At 48.2% G+C, this 14,267-nt stretch overlaps 1 protein-coding gene across 1 annotated transcript; it reads left to right on the top strand.

Moving 5' to 3' along the window:
• Positions 1 to 11,662: 11,662 nt before the first annotated feature.
• Positions 11,663 to 12,079, top strand: LOC137837137 (uncharacterized). The gene has a single exon (XM_068646011.1). It carries the CDS (start codon positions 11,663 to 11,665, stop codon positions 12,077 to 12,079), a length of 417 nt encoding a protein of 138 aa, XP_068502112.1.
• Positions 12,080 to 14,267: the final 2,188 nt, after the last annotated feature.

Raw genomic sequence — 14,267 nt, forward strand, 5'->3', positions numbered from 1 at the left:
ACGCCACACATCTGAAGTTGTACTATAGTTGAGAGCTTTGTAAGTAAAGACAAACACAAATGTTATATTACAATGTCTCTGTTAAAACAGTTTCAAAGGGGCACTCTTTTTTCCCTAAGGAGGGTTTTTAATGAGGCCACCCAATAAAAGAAGAGTTTTCGAAGTATAAGGTGTTTTCAGATTGCATGTGTGATATTTTCAAAAGTTTTGAAGAAAGACCTTGTCATTCGTACATGATTTAAGGCAAGAAAAGATATATCGCGTGCTTTCTAAAAGTTTTTAAGTCCTCATCGTTTTTCGGCGATCGGAGGCACCAGTTAAGTTTTCAAAGTCCTCATCGTCTTTCGGCGGTCGGAGGCACCAGATGAAAGACCTCAACGCCCTCGCGCGTTTTGAGGCAAGTTAAAGACCTCCTCGCCGTCGAGCGGGTGCAGGCGAGAGAGAGAAAAAGTCCTCCGTGTTTCTGGGAGCGAGAAGATGTAACTCCTGGGGCAATGTCGAGGCAAGTTAAAGACCTCCTCGCCGTTGAGCGAGCGCAGGCGAGAAAGAGAAAGGTCCTCAGTGCATCCAGGGGAGAGGAGATGTACGCCCTGGGCAAGTTGAGGCACCATACAAAGTCCTTATCGCCGTTGTGCGAACTAAGGCCCATTAAAGACCTCCTCGCCGTCGAGCGAGTGCAGGCGTGAGAAAGAAAAGGTCCTCAGTGCATCCAGGGGGGAGGAGATGTACACCCTGGGCAAGTTGAGGCACCAGACAAAGTCCTTCTCGCCGTCGAGCGAGTTAAGGCCATTTAAAGTCCTTCTCGCCGACGAGCGAGTTCAGGCGAGTAAAAGTCCTTCTCGCCGATGAGCGAGTTCAGGCAAGTTAAAAGACCTTCTCGCTTACGTGCGAGCATAGGCAAGATAAAATCCTTCTCGTCTCGAACGAGTTCAGGTATAGCGAAGAGGGTGGAAGAAACTTGAAAGGTGGCTAAGGTAGGTTCGAAGAGAACGCCCAGCCAGCCGGTCTTTTGCTTTGAAGGTCAGGAAGGCAAGAGGAGATTCCAAAGGGCGTTTCTACCCCAGATAAAGAAACGATTGCCAAAGCATGAGGCTAGAAAAAGCTGATGTTACCAAGGGGTCTTGGCGATCGGGAAAGGTTCAAACGACGGCGAGAAGGTTGAAAGACTTGTTTGATAAAGCAGGTCGAGTGGGACGTTGTTCGAGCCAACGATTAAGTTACAGTTCGTCGCTTGAAGGGTATTCCTGTAATGAGGTTAGTTGCCTTAAGAGTACAAGTTGTTTAAGGTGATTTTTGCTTAAGTTTGAGTTGGCTCGAGGCGGTTCCGTCAAAGGTCGCGTTTGCAAAATCACTAAGTTAAATCCGACAAAGTTAAGCATACAAGGAAGGCTAAAGTGCTTAAAAGAAGTCAAGGGAGAGAATATCCAAGTTCAGCAATTAAAATAAGCGTTTGCTCAAAACACATATGCAAGAGTTTTTACAAGGTAAATACAAGTGAATTTATAAAGAAGCAGATGGGGTGGAATTGGTTGAGCCTTCGGCGGGAACGACCTTTCCATCTACTACTTCGTTGTTTAACGACACCATGCTGAGGTCGAGATCAGGGAATAGGCATGCGAATTGCTCCCGAGCGGCTTCGAATCCAGCAGTCAAAATCTGAGCAGAATTTAGCTTAAGTTCTTCAAATTGTCCTTGAAGCTCTTCAACCTGTTTCTTGAGCTCCTTGTTCTGCTGTCCCTGCTCTTCAACCTGTTTTTGGAGTTGTTTGTTGGTCTCTTGAGCATGGAGAAGGTCGTCAGTAACCTTCTTGGATTCTGTTTGAGCTTGGGCCAACTCGGCAGCCATCTTCCCTTTCTCCTTGTTTGCCTCGGCGAGATCAGCCATGGCGTCGTCTCTCGCTTTCTCTACTTGCCCAAGTAGCTTCTCGCGATCGATTGACCTTTGCTCCAGTTTTTGTACCTTATCGGCATTAGCTTGAATGTGAGCCTCCAGGTCGCTCGCCTTGGTGCGCAGAGGCACGATTTTGCTTTCTAGCTCAACTTTCTCTTGGGCAAGTTCATGGACTTTGCGGCGAAGGTCAGCAGCTTCCTTGCGCGCCAGCCTAAGCTCGGTACTCAGGGCATCCTCTACTCGGGAGTGTTCCATTTCCGCGAGCGTCAGGCTGAATGACACCTTCTCCACCTCAACCTTCATAGTGCTATTTTCGGTCTTGAGGTTGTAGAGATCGTCTTGAAGCCGCCTGGTGGAGCTCTCCACAGCCCTCGTTATGATCGATGGGATATCCTCTGCTATGGTTTTGAGTTTGGCGGTCAGAGGTTCCCACATCCTTGTGACTTCGAGGGAAAGGTTGGATGCCTGGAGAGGCGCCAGGGGGGCTTGTGGAGGGTTCTCACCGCCACCTTCCTTAGCAGGATTTTCAGTGTTTGCTTCCTGGCGTGACGACGCAACCGGGGACTCGGTAATTAGAATTGGAGAGGTGTGAGCAACCTCATCCCCGGTCGGAACGTTCTCTGCAGCTGAAGCGTTTGAAGGAGGGCCCCCTCCAGCTGAGATATGGGGCGTAGAGGCACTTGGGGGGTCCTCCAGAAAGTTTGGCTCTTGAGCCTCAGCTGCTGGTGGCGCAGTGGCCAGTGGAGTTGCTTGGACTGGTGGTGAAGGGGCTGGTGGTGTTGGCGATGAGGGAGGAGGAGCAGGTGTTGATGGTGGTGTTGAAGCTGGAAGAGGGGGTGGGGCAGGTGGTGAAGGTGGTGCCACCCTTTTCCTCTTTGTAACGAGGCCATCCTCAGTGACCTCGTCGTCCTCTTCCTCCTCCTCTTGGACGACTTGGGGGGCTTTTCGCTTTGGCCTCTTAAGGACCAGTTTCTTTCGCTGGGTGGGTTCCTTGGGCGGTGATCGCCCATGAACGATAGCCTTCTCGACCGCCGAGTTGGGAACCGTCTGAGAACCGGTCGCCAACCCGTGGTTTCGGGCGAGCGCCTTCAAATCGGCGAGCATGTTTTTACCCAGCATATTATCTGCATGAAACGAAAATGCATGAATTAGCTCAGAGAAGAAAGAGATGGGTGTATGAGGCAATGAAACAGCAAAACAGGTATATGCAGAAAAGGTAAAACCAAAGTCTTGTGCGTATCGCACAAGACGCCCAGAAACAGTATCAGAAGCAATATCAAAACAAGAGTGTAGCACCCTAACCTATTTGGAATTCTAGCTGGTCCTCAAAGAATTCGAAGGAGATCAGGGTGGGGGTCAAGAATGTTATGTTGGCATCCGACACCCTCTTCCAGAATAGGCAGAGGTCTCGGTCCAAAGCTCCCATGCTATCAGGACTTCTGGGCCTCCTGAAGCAGCTCTTGGACTCCTTTTTCCCCTTGTCCACCCAGTACAAGGGGAAACCGTCGAGAAGGGAAGTGTCTTTATCGTTTGCGCGAACCTGGATGAACTTCCCCTTCCAGTCCTTGTATGATTGCTGGAAGATGGTAAAAATGGATCTCCCAGCAATGGCATTCAGGCTGACCCACAGGCGGTCTCCTGGGTGCTTGGCCTCAAAAAGAAACAAAAACACGTCCACCGACGCAGGCAGCCCCAGGTGGTCGCACGTTATTTGAAAGGCTCGAACAAACGCCCAGCTGTTGGGGTGAAGCTGGGCGGCAGCAATGTTGAGCTCAGTCAAGAGTTCCCTCTCGAATCGGGTGAGGGGAAATCTGAGTTTGACTTTCTTGAAGAAAGTTGTGTAAACAAAGCAAAAGGGCCCGTCGGCGCTCACTTTGTCATCAGCGCATACTGGCAGAGCGGCGGGGCAAGGCAGCACCATCATCCTCTCATCGTGCTCCTTGTGAAACGATTGAAAGGCCTCGTCCCCCTTTGTCAACCGCAGAACTGCTCCCACAGTGTTCACCGACGAGGTCTCCTTTAGAAGGGTTGGGGTGGCCCAAGGATATAGTGATTTGAAGTCTGGCAGAGGCACGGGGGCTCCTCCAGCGTTTGGTGGAGTCGCCTGGGCCAGAGCAGTTTGGGAAGATGCAGGCCTCTCAGCCTGCGAAGAGGAAGCGCCACGAACTTGGGTTGGGTCGTGCGCTTGTGAAGAAGGGTTTCGTGCTGATGGAGGGGGGTTCGGGGTGATCTTTGTGCGAGTCATGATAGCAACTGCAAAGGAAGAAGAAAGGAAAAACAATCAGGGGGTTACAGAGGCTGACTCGGTCATGGAAGGAAGGAGAAACGACGAACGAATGTGAGTTCGTTGCGACGATCGACGAAGCCCTAAGTTACGCAGAAGAGAAATGGAGAAACGACCCACAGCGTATGCACCAGGCAGTTACAGGATGATGCAAATCGGTGAAAATGCAAGGAAACCCAGTAGATGAAGGAAAGTAATTACCTTTCAATGATCAGGAAGACGAGGGAGGAAGATGGTGATCTGGAACTTTGAAGAGCGTCGAGAGTTTTCGCAGAGGGAAGTTAGAGCGTTTTGCAAACACGAAGAAAGGTGACGGAACAGTGGAACGTAATGGGTTTAAGGGTTTTCGAAATGGTTTGGGGAAGCGCTAACGGCAGATGAAGATAGCCGTTGATGAGAGCCACGTGTCGAACGATGCGCGAAGGGTTTGGTGGAGCGTCAGAGCAGCAGAAAGTACTATCGCTTGGAATTCTGCGTCAGTGCCACGTAGACCGGTGCTAACGAAGGCTCTTTCAGTCTTTTCGCTAGACAAGTCTTCGCTTAAGACTGGGGGGCTTGTGTACCGCCCTGGTGGTCGGGTATGATGACGTGGCACCCTGCTACAGTATAGGCGTGTTGACAAGGCGCCAGGTTGGCAGTTAGGAAGGAAGTCGGGAGGCACGTGTAGTCGCCGATTGTTAAGTTGGCGTGTTCCGATCTCCAGCTTGCCAGAATAGGCGATCGCCAGGTTGAGGATGAAGTCGCCAGATGCAGACTCAGGCGACCAAGCAGTCGGAGATCGCCAGAACAAGCACATCGCCGAAGATAAAGGAGAAGCAGATTATGAAGGCGGCCGGCGAGACCACAGGGAAGGTGTATGAAGGCCCTAACTCGCCAGTTTCAGTAAAGATCGCACTCCTAAGTTTGCTATGCACTGGGCAGTACCATGCATACGTAACTTAGCCAAAATGAGAGTAGAAGCAGCGCCAAGTCAGGGAGCCTCCAGATGATGGCACGTGTACAGTTGGATACGAGCCACGTGTCCAAGTCTGTAACTGCCAGGAGAGAGAAAATCACCAGGTATATAAGAGCTCTTAACGAACTTTCTGAGGTACGCACGTTCAGTTCATACACTTTACGCTTGCGAGTGACAGAGCTGTTGTGAGAGAGAGTTTTTGCACGGTTCTAGTTCTTAGTATTTGGTGATACCGTCACTGACTTGAGCGTCGGAGTGCGATCGGCCGCAGCGGCGCCGTGTCGTTTCTTTGCAGGTTCTTGAAGTAGATCCAGGGAGGAACGAAGGCGATAAGCGGTGCGCACGTTGATCCTTTGACGAGGCATTCTCCAGCGCTCCGGTCAACAGGCAGGATCACTTCCCACAAGGTTGGTCAACAAGAAAAACCTCTTGAAAATGTTTTTGAAAACTTGCTTCTTGTTGAACAACCAAGCCTTATCTTTTGTAAAGGAGCACTTACATGCACTGCCACAAGTAGTGAACTCATGGTTTTACCTCCTCAAGTAGAAAACCTTTTGAGTGAATTTGAAGATCTATTCTCCCAAGAAGGACCCATTGGGCTTCCTCCTCTTAGGGGGATAGAACATCAAATTGACTTTATACCGGGGGCAAGCCTACCAAATACGCCTGCTTATAGAACCAACCCCGAGGAAACAAAGGAGATAGAATCACAAGTTCAAGACTTGTTGGAGAAGGGTTGGGTTCAAAAGAGCCTAAGCCCTTGTGCTGTACCTGTCTTGTTGGTGCCAAAAAAAGATGGAAAATGGCGTATGTGTTGTGATTGTAGAGCAATCAACAACATCACCATCAAGTATAGGCATCCAATCCCAAGGCTTGATGATATGCTTGATGAATTGCATGGGTCAACTCTATTCTCCAAAATTGACCTTAAAAGTGGATACCACCAAATTCGAATCAAGGAGGGTGATGAGTGGAAAACCGCTTTTAAGACCAAATTTGGATTATACGAGTGGTTGGTGATGCCCTTTGGGCTTACTAATGCTCCAAGCACATTCATGAGGCTTATGAATCACACCTTGAGAGATTGTATAGGTAAATATGTAGTAGTTTACTTTGATGATATATTAGTCTATAGTAAAAGCCTAGAAGACCATCTAAGTCACCTTAGGGAAGTTCTTCTAGTTCTTAGGAAAAATAGTCTTTTTGCCAATAGGGATAAGTGTACCTTTTGTGTAGATAGTGTAGTTTTCTTAGGTTTTATAGTAAACAAAAAGGGGGTGCAAGTAGATCCCGAGAAAATCAAAGCCATCCGCGAGTGGCCAACTCCACAAAATGTAAGTGAAGTAAGAAGATTTCATGGGTTAGCTAGCTTCTATAGAAGGTTTGTGCCTAATTTTTCTAGCCTAGCTTCTCCTTTGAATGAACTTGTAAAAAAAGATGTTGCATTTTGTTGGAATGAAAAGCATGAGCAAGCCTTTCAAAGGCTAAAAGCTCAACTTACCAATGCACCCATCCTATCTCTCCCAAATTTTTCCAAAACTTTTGAGATAGAGTGTGATGCATCGGGAGTAGGCATAGGTGCGGTTTTGTTGCAAGGTGGACACCCCATTGCTTATTTTAGTGAAAAACTCCATGGTGCCACCCTCAACTACCCTACCTATGACAAAGGGCTCTATGCTCTTGTGCGAGCCCTAAAGACTTGGGAACACTACCTTGTGTCCAAAGAATTTGTTATCCATAGTGATCACGAGTCTTTAAAATATTTAAAGGGCTAACACAAGCTCAACAAGAGACATGCTAAATGGATGGAATTTCTTGAACAATTTCCTTATGTAATCAAATACAAGAAAGGGAGCACCAATATAGTGGCCGATGCTCTTTCAAGACGGCACACACTCTTTTCAAAACTAGGTGCCCAAATTCTTGGATTTGACCACATAAGAGAGCTTTACCAAGAAGATCAAGAACTCTCATCCATCTATGCCCAATGTCTACATAGAGCACAAGGAGGTTACTATGTGTCCGAGGGATATCTTTTTAAAGAAGGAAAACTTTGCATTCCCCAAGGAACACATAGAAAACTCCTTGTCAAAGAATCACATGAAGGGGGACTCATGGGCCATTTTGGAGTTGATAAGACTCTAGATCTTTTAAAAGCAAAATTTTGTTGGCCACACATGAGGAAAGATGTCCAACGACATTGTTCTAGATGTATCTCATGTTTAAAAGCAAAGTCTAGAACAATGCCGCATGGACTCTACACCCCTTTGCCGATTGCAAATGCTCCTTGGGAAGACATTAGCATGGATTTCATTTTAGGACTTCCTAGGACTGCAAGAGGCCATGACTCTATCTTTGTGGTAGTGGACCGTTTTAGCAAAATGTCCCACTTTATTCCATGCCACAAAGTGGATGATGCTCAAAATATTTCTAAACTCTTCTTTAGAGAAGTGGTGAGACTCCATGGTCTCCCTAGAAGTATAGTGTCCGATAGAGATCCCAAGTTTATAAGCCACTTTTGGAAAACTCTTTGGGGTAAACTTGGAACAAGACTACAATTTTCAACTTCTTGTCATCCTCAAACGGATGGGCAAACCGAAGTAGTCAATCGATCTCTTGGAACTATGCTTAGGGCTATCATGAAGGGCAACCACAAATCTTGGGATGAGTACCTTCCCCACATTGAATTTGCTTATAATAGAGTAGTTCACAAGACTACTAATGCTTCTCCTTTTGAGGTAGTATATGGTTTCGATCCTCTCACGCCCATGGACTTGATACCCCTTCCTAATCCACAAGATTTTGTGCATAAGGAAGGAGTACTCAAAGCTGATTTTATCAAGAAAATGCATGAGAAGATTAAAATTCAAATACAACAACAAAATGAGAAGTACACAAAATACAACAACAAAGGGAAGAGAGAAATAATTTTTGAGGAAGGAGACTTAGTTTGGCTTCACCTTCGCAAAGATAGATTTCCAAATCAACGGAAGTCCAAACTAAGTCCCCGAGGTGATGGACCTTTCCAAGTTCTCAAGCGCGTCAACAACAATGCATATAAGTTGGACTTACCTCTTGAATATGGAGTACATGACACTTTTAATGTAATTGATCTTTCTCCATTTGTAGGTACCAATGACAGTGACGAGCTGGATTTGAGGACAAATCCTTTCCAAGGGGGAGGGGATGATGGAGGAGGGCCAAGCACACCTACCCAAGGAAGCCAAGGAGAGCGTCTAGACCAAGACCAAGACCAAGGTGAGCGTCTAGGACGTGAAAGTGAGCGTCTAGGCCGTGAAGGTGAGCGTCTAGGACGTGAAGGTGGGAGGCTATCCATGGAGCTAGACCGTCTAGGACCCCTTACAAGATCAATGGCCAAACATATTCAAACACAAGCAAATGAGGCCACGGATGGAAGAGAGAAGGCTTTGTATATGTTTGCATAAAGGCCCATTGGGGGTACTTAGTAGATAGGATAGTGTAGGAAGCATTTTGGAAGGAAACATTCTAGAATGTAGGGTTTGATGGCCGGTCATTGCTTGGCACATGGCTTGGCATTTAGATTTAATTTTTGATTTTTCTTTTCTTGTAATTTAGCTTACAAGTTACGTCCACACATAGCCTATAAATAGGAAGGCTATCTCATTGTATTTGACAAAGTTTAATTGAGTATTGTTATGCTGCCCATTTTGTGCACTAGCTTTACTTCTCCTAGAAATCTAGGCTATAAACTTCAATCTCTTCACCTTTCTCCCTTGAGCTGGCCGAACCTCTCAAACCCATACTCATCATGCACCTTCAAAGCCAACACAACTCCTAGGAGGGCTTTGCTTCACTCACCCATTGCTTCCGCCTCACTTTCACTACTTTGATTCAAGAAGAACACATGAAATGCCATCAGCTGGGACAATCAGGGAGATACAATACCCTGAGTGGCTAGCCAATGTAGTTCTAGTGAAGAAGGCGAATGGGAAGTGGAGGATGTGCGTTGACTTCACAGATCTGAACAAGGCATGCCCCAAAGATTCGTACCCACTGCCCAACATTGACGCATTAGTAGATAGTGCCTCGGGTTGCAAGATGTTGAGTTTCTTGGATGCATTCTCAGGTTACAATCAGATCAAGATTTATCCCAGGGACGAGAGCAAAACGACGTTCATGATGGAGACGTGTAGTTATTGTTACAAGGTGATGCCGTTTGGGCTGAAGAATGCAGGTGCCACCTACCAGAGGCTGATGGACAAGGTCCTTGCACCCATGCTGGGAAGGAACGTGCAGGCCTACGTAGATGACATGGTCGTGACTTCACACGAGAGAGGGCAACACGTAGCTGATCTGGAGGAGCTGTTTGCCACCATATCGAAATATCGCCTCAAATTAAACCCAGAAAAGTGCATTTTTGGCGTGGAAGCAGGGAAGTTCTTGGGATTTATGCTCACTGAAAGGGGAATAGAGGCGAACCCTGATAAGTGTGCAACCATTATAGCCATGAGGAGCCCAACCTCAGTTAAAGAAGTTCAGCAATTGACTGGGAGGATGGCAGCTTTGTCTAGATTTGTGTCTGCTGGAGGGGAGAAAGGCCACCTTTATTTCCAATGCCTCAAGAGGAATAGCCGTTTTGCATGGACGGATGAGTGTGAAGCAGCGTTCCTCAAGTTGAAGGAATACCTGGCGACGCCACCAGTGCTTTGCAAGCCACAGGTAGGCGTCCCCCTCCGATTAGACTTTGCGGTAACAGAATGGGCCATTAGTTCTGTACTGGTCCAGGAGCAAGACCAAGCACAGAAACCCATTTACTTCGTGAGCAAGGCCTTACAAGGCCCAGGACTGAGGTACCAGTCACTAGAGAAGGCGGCCCTAGCAGTGGTGTTCTCGGCCCGAAGACTCCGTCACTACTTCCATAGCTTCACGGTGGTGGTGATGACAAACCTCCCTATCCAAAAGGTACTTCAGAAGCCAGATGTAGCAGGGAGGATGGTTCGCTGGGCGGTAGAGTTGTCAGAGTTCGATATCCAATATGAACCTAGGGGGTCCATCAAAGGGCAAGTCTATGCTGACTTCGTGGCAGAACTTTCACCAGGAGGAGACCCTCAAGAGGTGGAGTTAGGATCACAATGGATGCTCTCAGTGGATGGATCTTCCAACTAGCAAGGGAGTGGCGCTGGGATAATCTTAGAGGGGCCTAATGGAGTGCTAATCGAGCAAGCCATACGTTTCGCCTTCAAAGCAAGCAACAACCAGGCGGAGTACGAGGCGTTGATTGCTGGGATGCTGTTGGCTAAAGAAATGGGTGCTCAGAGCCTCTTAGCGAAGAGTGACTCACAGTTGGTCACAGGGTAAGTGACAAGGGAGTATCAGGCAAAGGACCCCCAGATGGCTGCCTACCTAAGGTACGTCGAGGTGTTGAAGAGAGCTTTCGATGCGTTTGAGCTGGTGCATGTCCCTAGGGAGCAGAATGCCAGAGCTGACCTGCTCGCCAAGCTAGCCAGCTCAGGCAAGGGGGAAGGCAGAGGACCGTGATACAAGAGACCCTCAAAACGCTGCGAAAGTTTGTAGCGGACAATAGGGTGGATGTCCTTCACATTAGTATAGCAAGAGGAAGACCAAGGAGTCATCGCTCTTTGAGTCAAGAGACGGCGAGGGCACCCTGCATCAGTACTTATGCGACCTCGCCAGAAGAAGGAAAGGGTGTACGGATATGTGCTTTGGAGGAAGGCGACACATGGATGACCCCTTACAGGCGATACCTAGCGGACGGAATCCTCCCAGCAGAACCAGAAGAAGGCAAGAAGATTAAGAGGAACGCCGCAAGGTACACCCTGGTAGACGGGATATTGTTCAGGCATGGGTTTACACACCCTATCTTGACATGCGTAAGCGGTGATGAGTGCACCAGGATAATGGCTGAGCTTCACGAAGGTATTTGTGGGAGCCACGTGGGAGGAAGGTCCTTGGCATCCAAAGTAATACGTGCAGGGTTTTTCTGGCCAATGGTAAGAGAGGATTGCGTGCGATACGCCCAACATTGCAAGCAGTGTCAGATGCACGCTGATTGGCATAAGGCGCCGCTAGAGGAACTGAGATCCATATACAGCCCATGGCCTTTCCATACTTGGGGGATTGACATCCTAGGCCCATTCCCATTGGCGATAAGGCAGATGAAGTACTTGATCGTTGCCATCGAGTACTTCACCAAGTGGATAGAGGCCGAACCAGTGGCACAGATCACCATGCACAAGGTACAACACTTTGTTTGGAAGAACATTGTGTGTCGTTTCGGGGTACCAAGGCGTCTCATTTCGGACAATGGCACCCAGTTCGCGAGCCAACAGTTGGGGAAACTATGTGCAGAAGTAGGAATCAAGCAGGTGTTTGCATCGGTCGAACACCCCCAGACAAATGGGCAGGTCGAGTCAGCAAACAGAGTTTTGTTGAGGGGTTTGAAACGCAGATTAGAGAAGGTCAAAGGGGCGTGGGCAGATGAAGTACCAAGGATTGCATGGGCTTACCACACCACGCCTCAATCCTCCACCATGGAAACACCTTTCAGCTTAGTGTATGGTTCGGACGCCATGATCCCAGTAGAGATCCATGAGAGTTCGCCCCGTTTCCTGGGCTTCGTGGCGGAAGAATCCAACGAAGAAAGAAGGGTGAATTTGGACCTGATAGATGAAGCTAAAGAAGAAGCGAAAATTAAGGCCGAGGCCGTGAAGAGAAGAGTGGAGCGTCAGTACAGCTCCAAGGTGAAGCCGCGACAGTTCCAGGTTGGTGATTTGGTCATGAGGAAGGCCCACCCCTATGAGTTAGAAAACAAGTTGTCTCCCAAGTGGATTGGACCGTTCAGGATAACCAAGGCCAAAGGGAACAGTTCGTATAAGCTAGAGACTTTAGAAGGGGGCCCCATCCCACGTAGCTGGAATGCGGCGAATTTAAAGTTTTATTTCAGTTGATATTATTCCAGTTGAAGTTTGTAAAGGGGGCACTCTTTTTCCCTCCCGAGGGTTTTTTAATGAGGTCACCCAAATAAAGAAAAGAGAAGTTTAAGATATTTTTGTTCTAGTTTTTCTCTCATTCGAATGTAAGATCAAAGGTTAAAGAAACAAAGACGAAAACTTGAGGCGCCACCAAGATAAAGGCGTTGCCAAGAGGAGTCATCGCCAAGAAGAGGCGTCACCAAGATAAGGCGATGCCAAGATAAGGTGTCGCCAAGACCATGCGTCGCCAAGATTAGGCGATGTTAAGATAAGGCGCTGCCATGATAAAGCGTCGCCGAGATAAGGTGTCGCTAAGACAAGGCATCGCCAAGATAGTGACGCCAAGATAAGGTGTCACTAGAACAGGGCGCCGTCAGCGCAAGGCGTCGCCACCAGATAATCGAGCGGGAGTTGAGTTCAGAACAAGATAACAGGTATGCCTAGTATAAGTTCAAATCCGGGCGCTTAGTCCTTGATCAGGGGTTAAGGGATTCCTTCGAGACGCCCCCTCCTCAAGTATGAACAACTAGCCCCGACATCAGATATGAGTATAAGTTTAAAATCCGGGCGCTTGGTCCTTGAGCAAGGGTCAAGGGATTCTTTCGGGACGCCCCCTCCTCAGGTATGAACAGCTGGCCTCGGTGTCAAATACTAGACATAAGTTAAAAACCCGGACGCTTAGTCCTTGAGCAGGGATTAAGGGATTCCTTCGGGACGCCCCCTCCTCAGGTATGAATAGCTGGCCCCGGTATCAGACGATAGATGCAAGCTAAAATCTGGGTGCCTAGTCCCTGAGCAGGGGTCAAGGGATTCCTTCGGGACGCCCCCTCCTCAGGTAGGAATAGCTAGCCCCAGCGTCTGATGTTTAGAACGTTACACCTTGGTGTTTTCAGACACCCTGAGGACGATACGGCGTTGCGATAGCAGGCCTCTCCTCAGTCGTGGGCACCAAATGCAAAAAGATAAGGGCCGAGTTACCCCGGTGTTTTAGACACTCCGTGGACAATACGATACTATAGTTAGATCTCTCCATGGGCGTGGGCACCAGAGCGTGACTTTTGTCCCAAAGTATGTAGACACACTGAGGACACCCAGAGCAGGTCCCTCCCTGAGTGTAGACACCCAGCACAGGTGAGATAAGTCCTCCTCGCCCTCGAGCGACGCTGAGACGCCAGAGAGGAACATATATAGTCCTCCCTCGCCTTTGAGCGAGGTTGAGGCCCTAGTAGAGACTAAATCCTTCCTTGCCTTTGGGCAATGACGAAGCAGGCGACGCTTTCATTAGGGAGATTCCTCGCAAATATGCAGACCAAGTAAGTTTCTTGGTGGAGAGACCAAGGGAAGGGTACGCATCACGACTTAAAAAGGGAGAGTAGGAGAGGAGGTCATGTGCTACCTAAAGGGTTAAAGTCCAACACGATGAAGGAGAGTATCGAAGGTAACACACGCGATATAGCAAAGAAAGCAGAAGCAGACACAAGCATGCAAAGATAAAGCGGATGGCATTTAAGCATAAATCGAGAATTATAACTACAGATAAGGTTCCTGGCAGTTGCAAGTTAAGCAAAAGGCAATTATATACACATCCAATGTTTGTGGGAAACACGAAGTCAGGCTACTCTTTAGGGACCTCCGGAGGTTGAGCGGGGCGACGCTGAGGTCCCATCTTTGGACCTCAACACTTGAGCCAGCCGCAACCTTCGTTGCCTGTCCATCTTCGAACCTGCGTCAAGAGGACAAACATAGTAAAGGACAGGCACAAACTAAGATACTATGCAAGGAGACAAGATAAATCATGCATCAAGCAAGAATCCCGCAAAAACAAAGAATAGAAGGCTATAAAGGGAAGCTCATACTTATATATTTTTCCAGAGCCTCAGCGTTATACTCTAGGCTTATCAAGGAGGCGACGTCAAAGCCCCCCACGCTAGCCAAAATCCGACAGGCCTCTTGATCGCTCGAAGGCAGCTCATTAAGAGATTTTGACTTCAGGGTTTTTGCCTCCTTCACCTAGTACAGGGGGAAGCCGTCAAGGGCGGAGCAGCAAACCTTGAAGAACTTGCCTTTCCACCCCTTGAAGGAGTGCTGGAATAGGGTTAAGAGGACCCTCCCAGGAATGTTGCTGAGAATCACCCAGAGGTTATTCCTTTGTCTCTTCACTTCG

The sequence above is a fragment of the Phaseolus vulgaris genome, chromosome 11, assembly GCF_000499845.2.
Source record: "Phaseolus vulgaris cultivar G19833 chromosome 11, P. vulgaris v2.0, whole genome shotgun sequence".
NCBI lineage: Eukaryota > Viridiplantae > Streptophyta > Magnoliopsida > Fabales > Fabaceae > Phaseolus > Phaseolus vulgaris.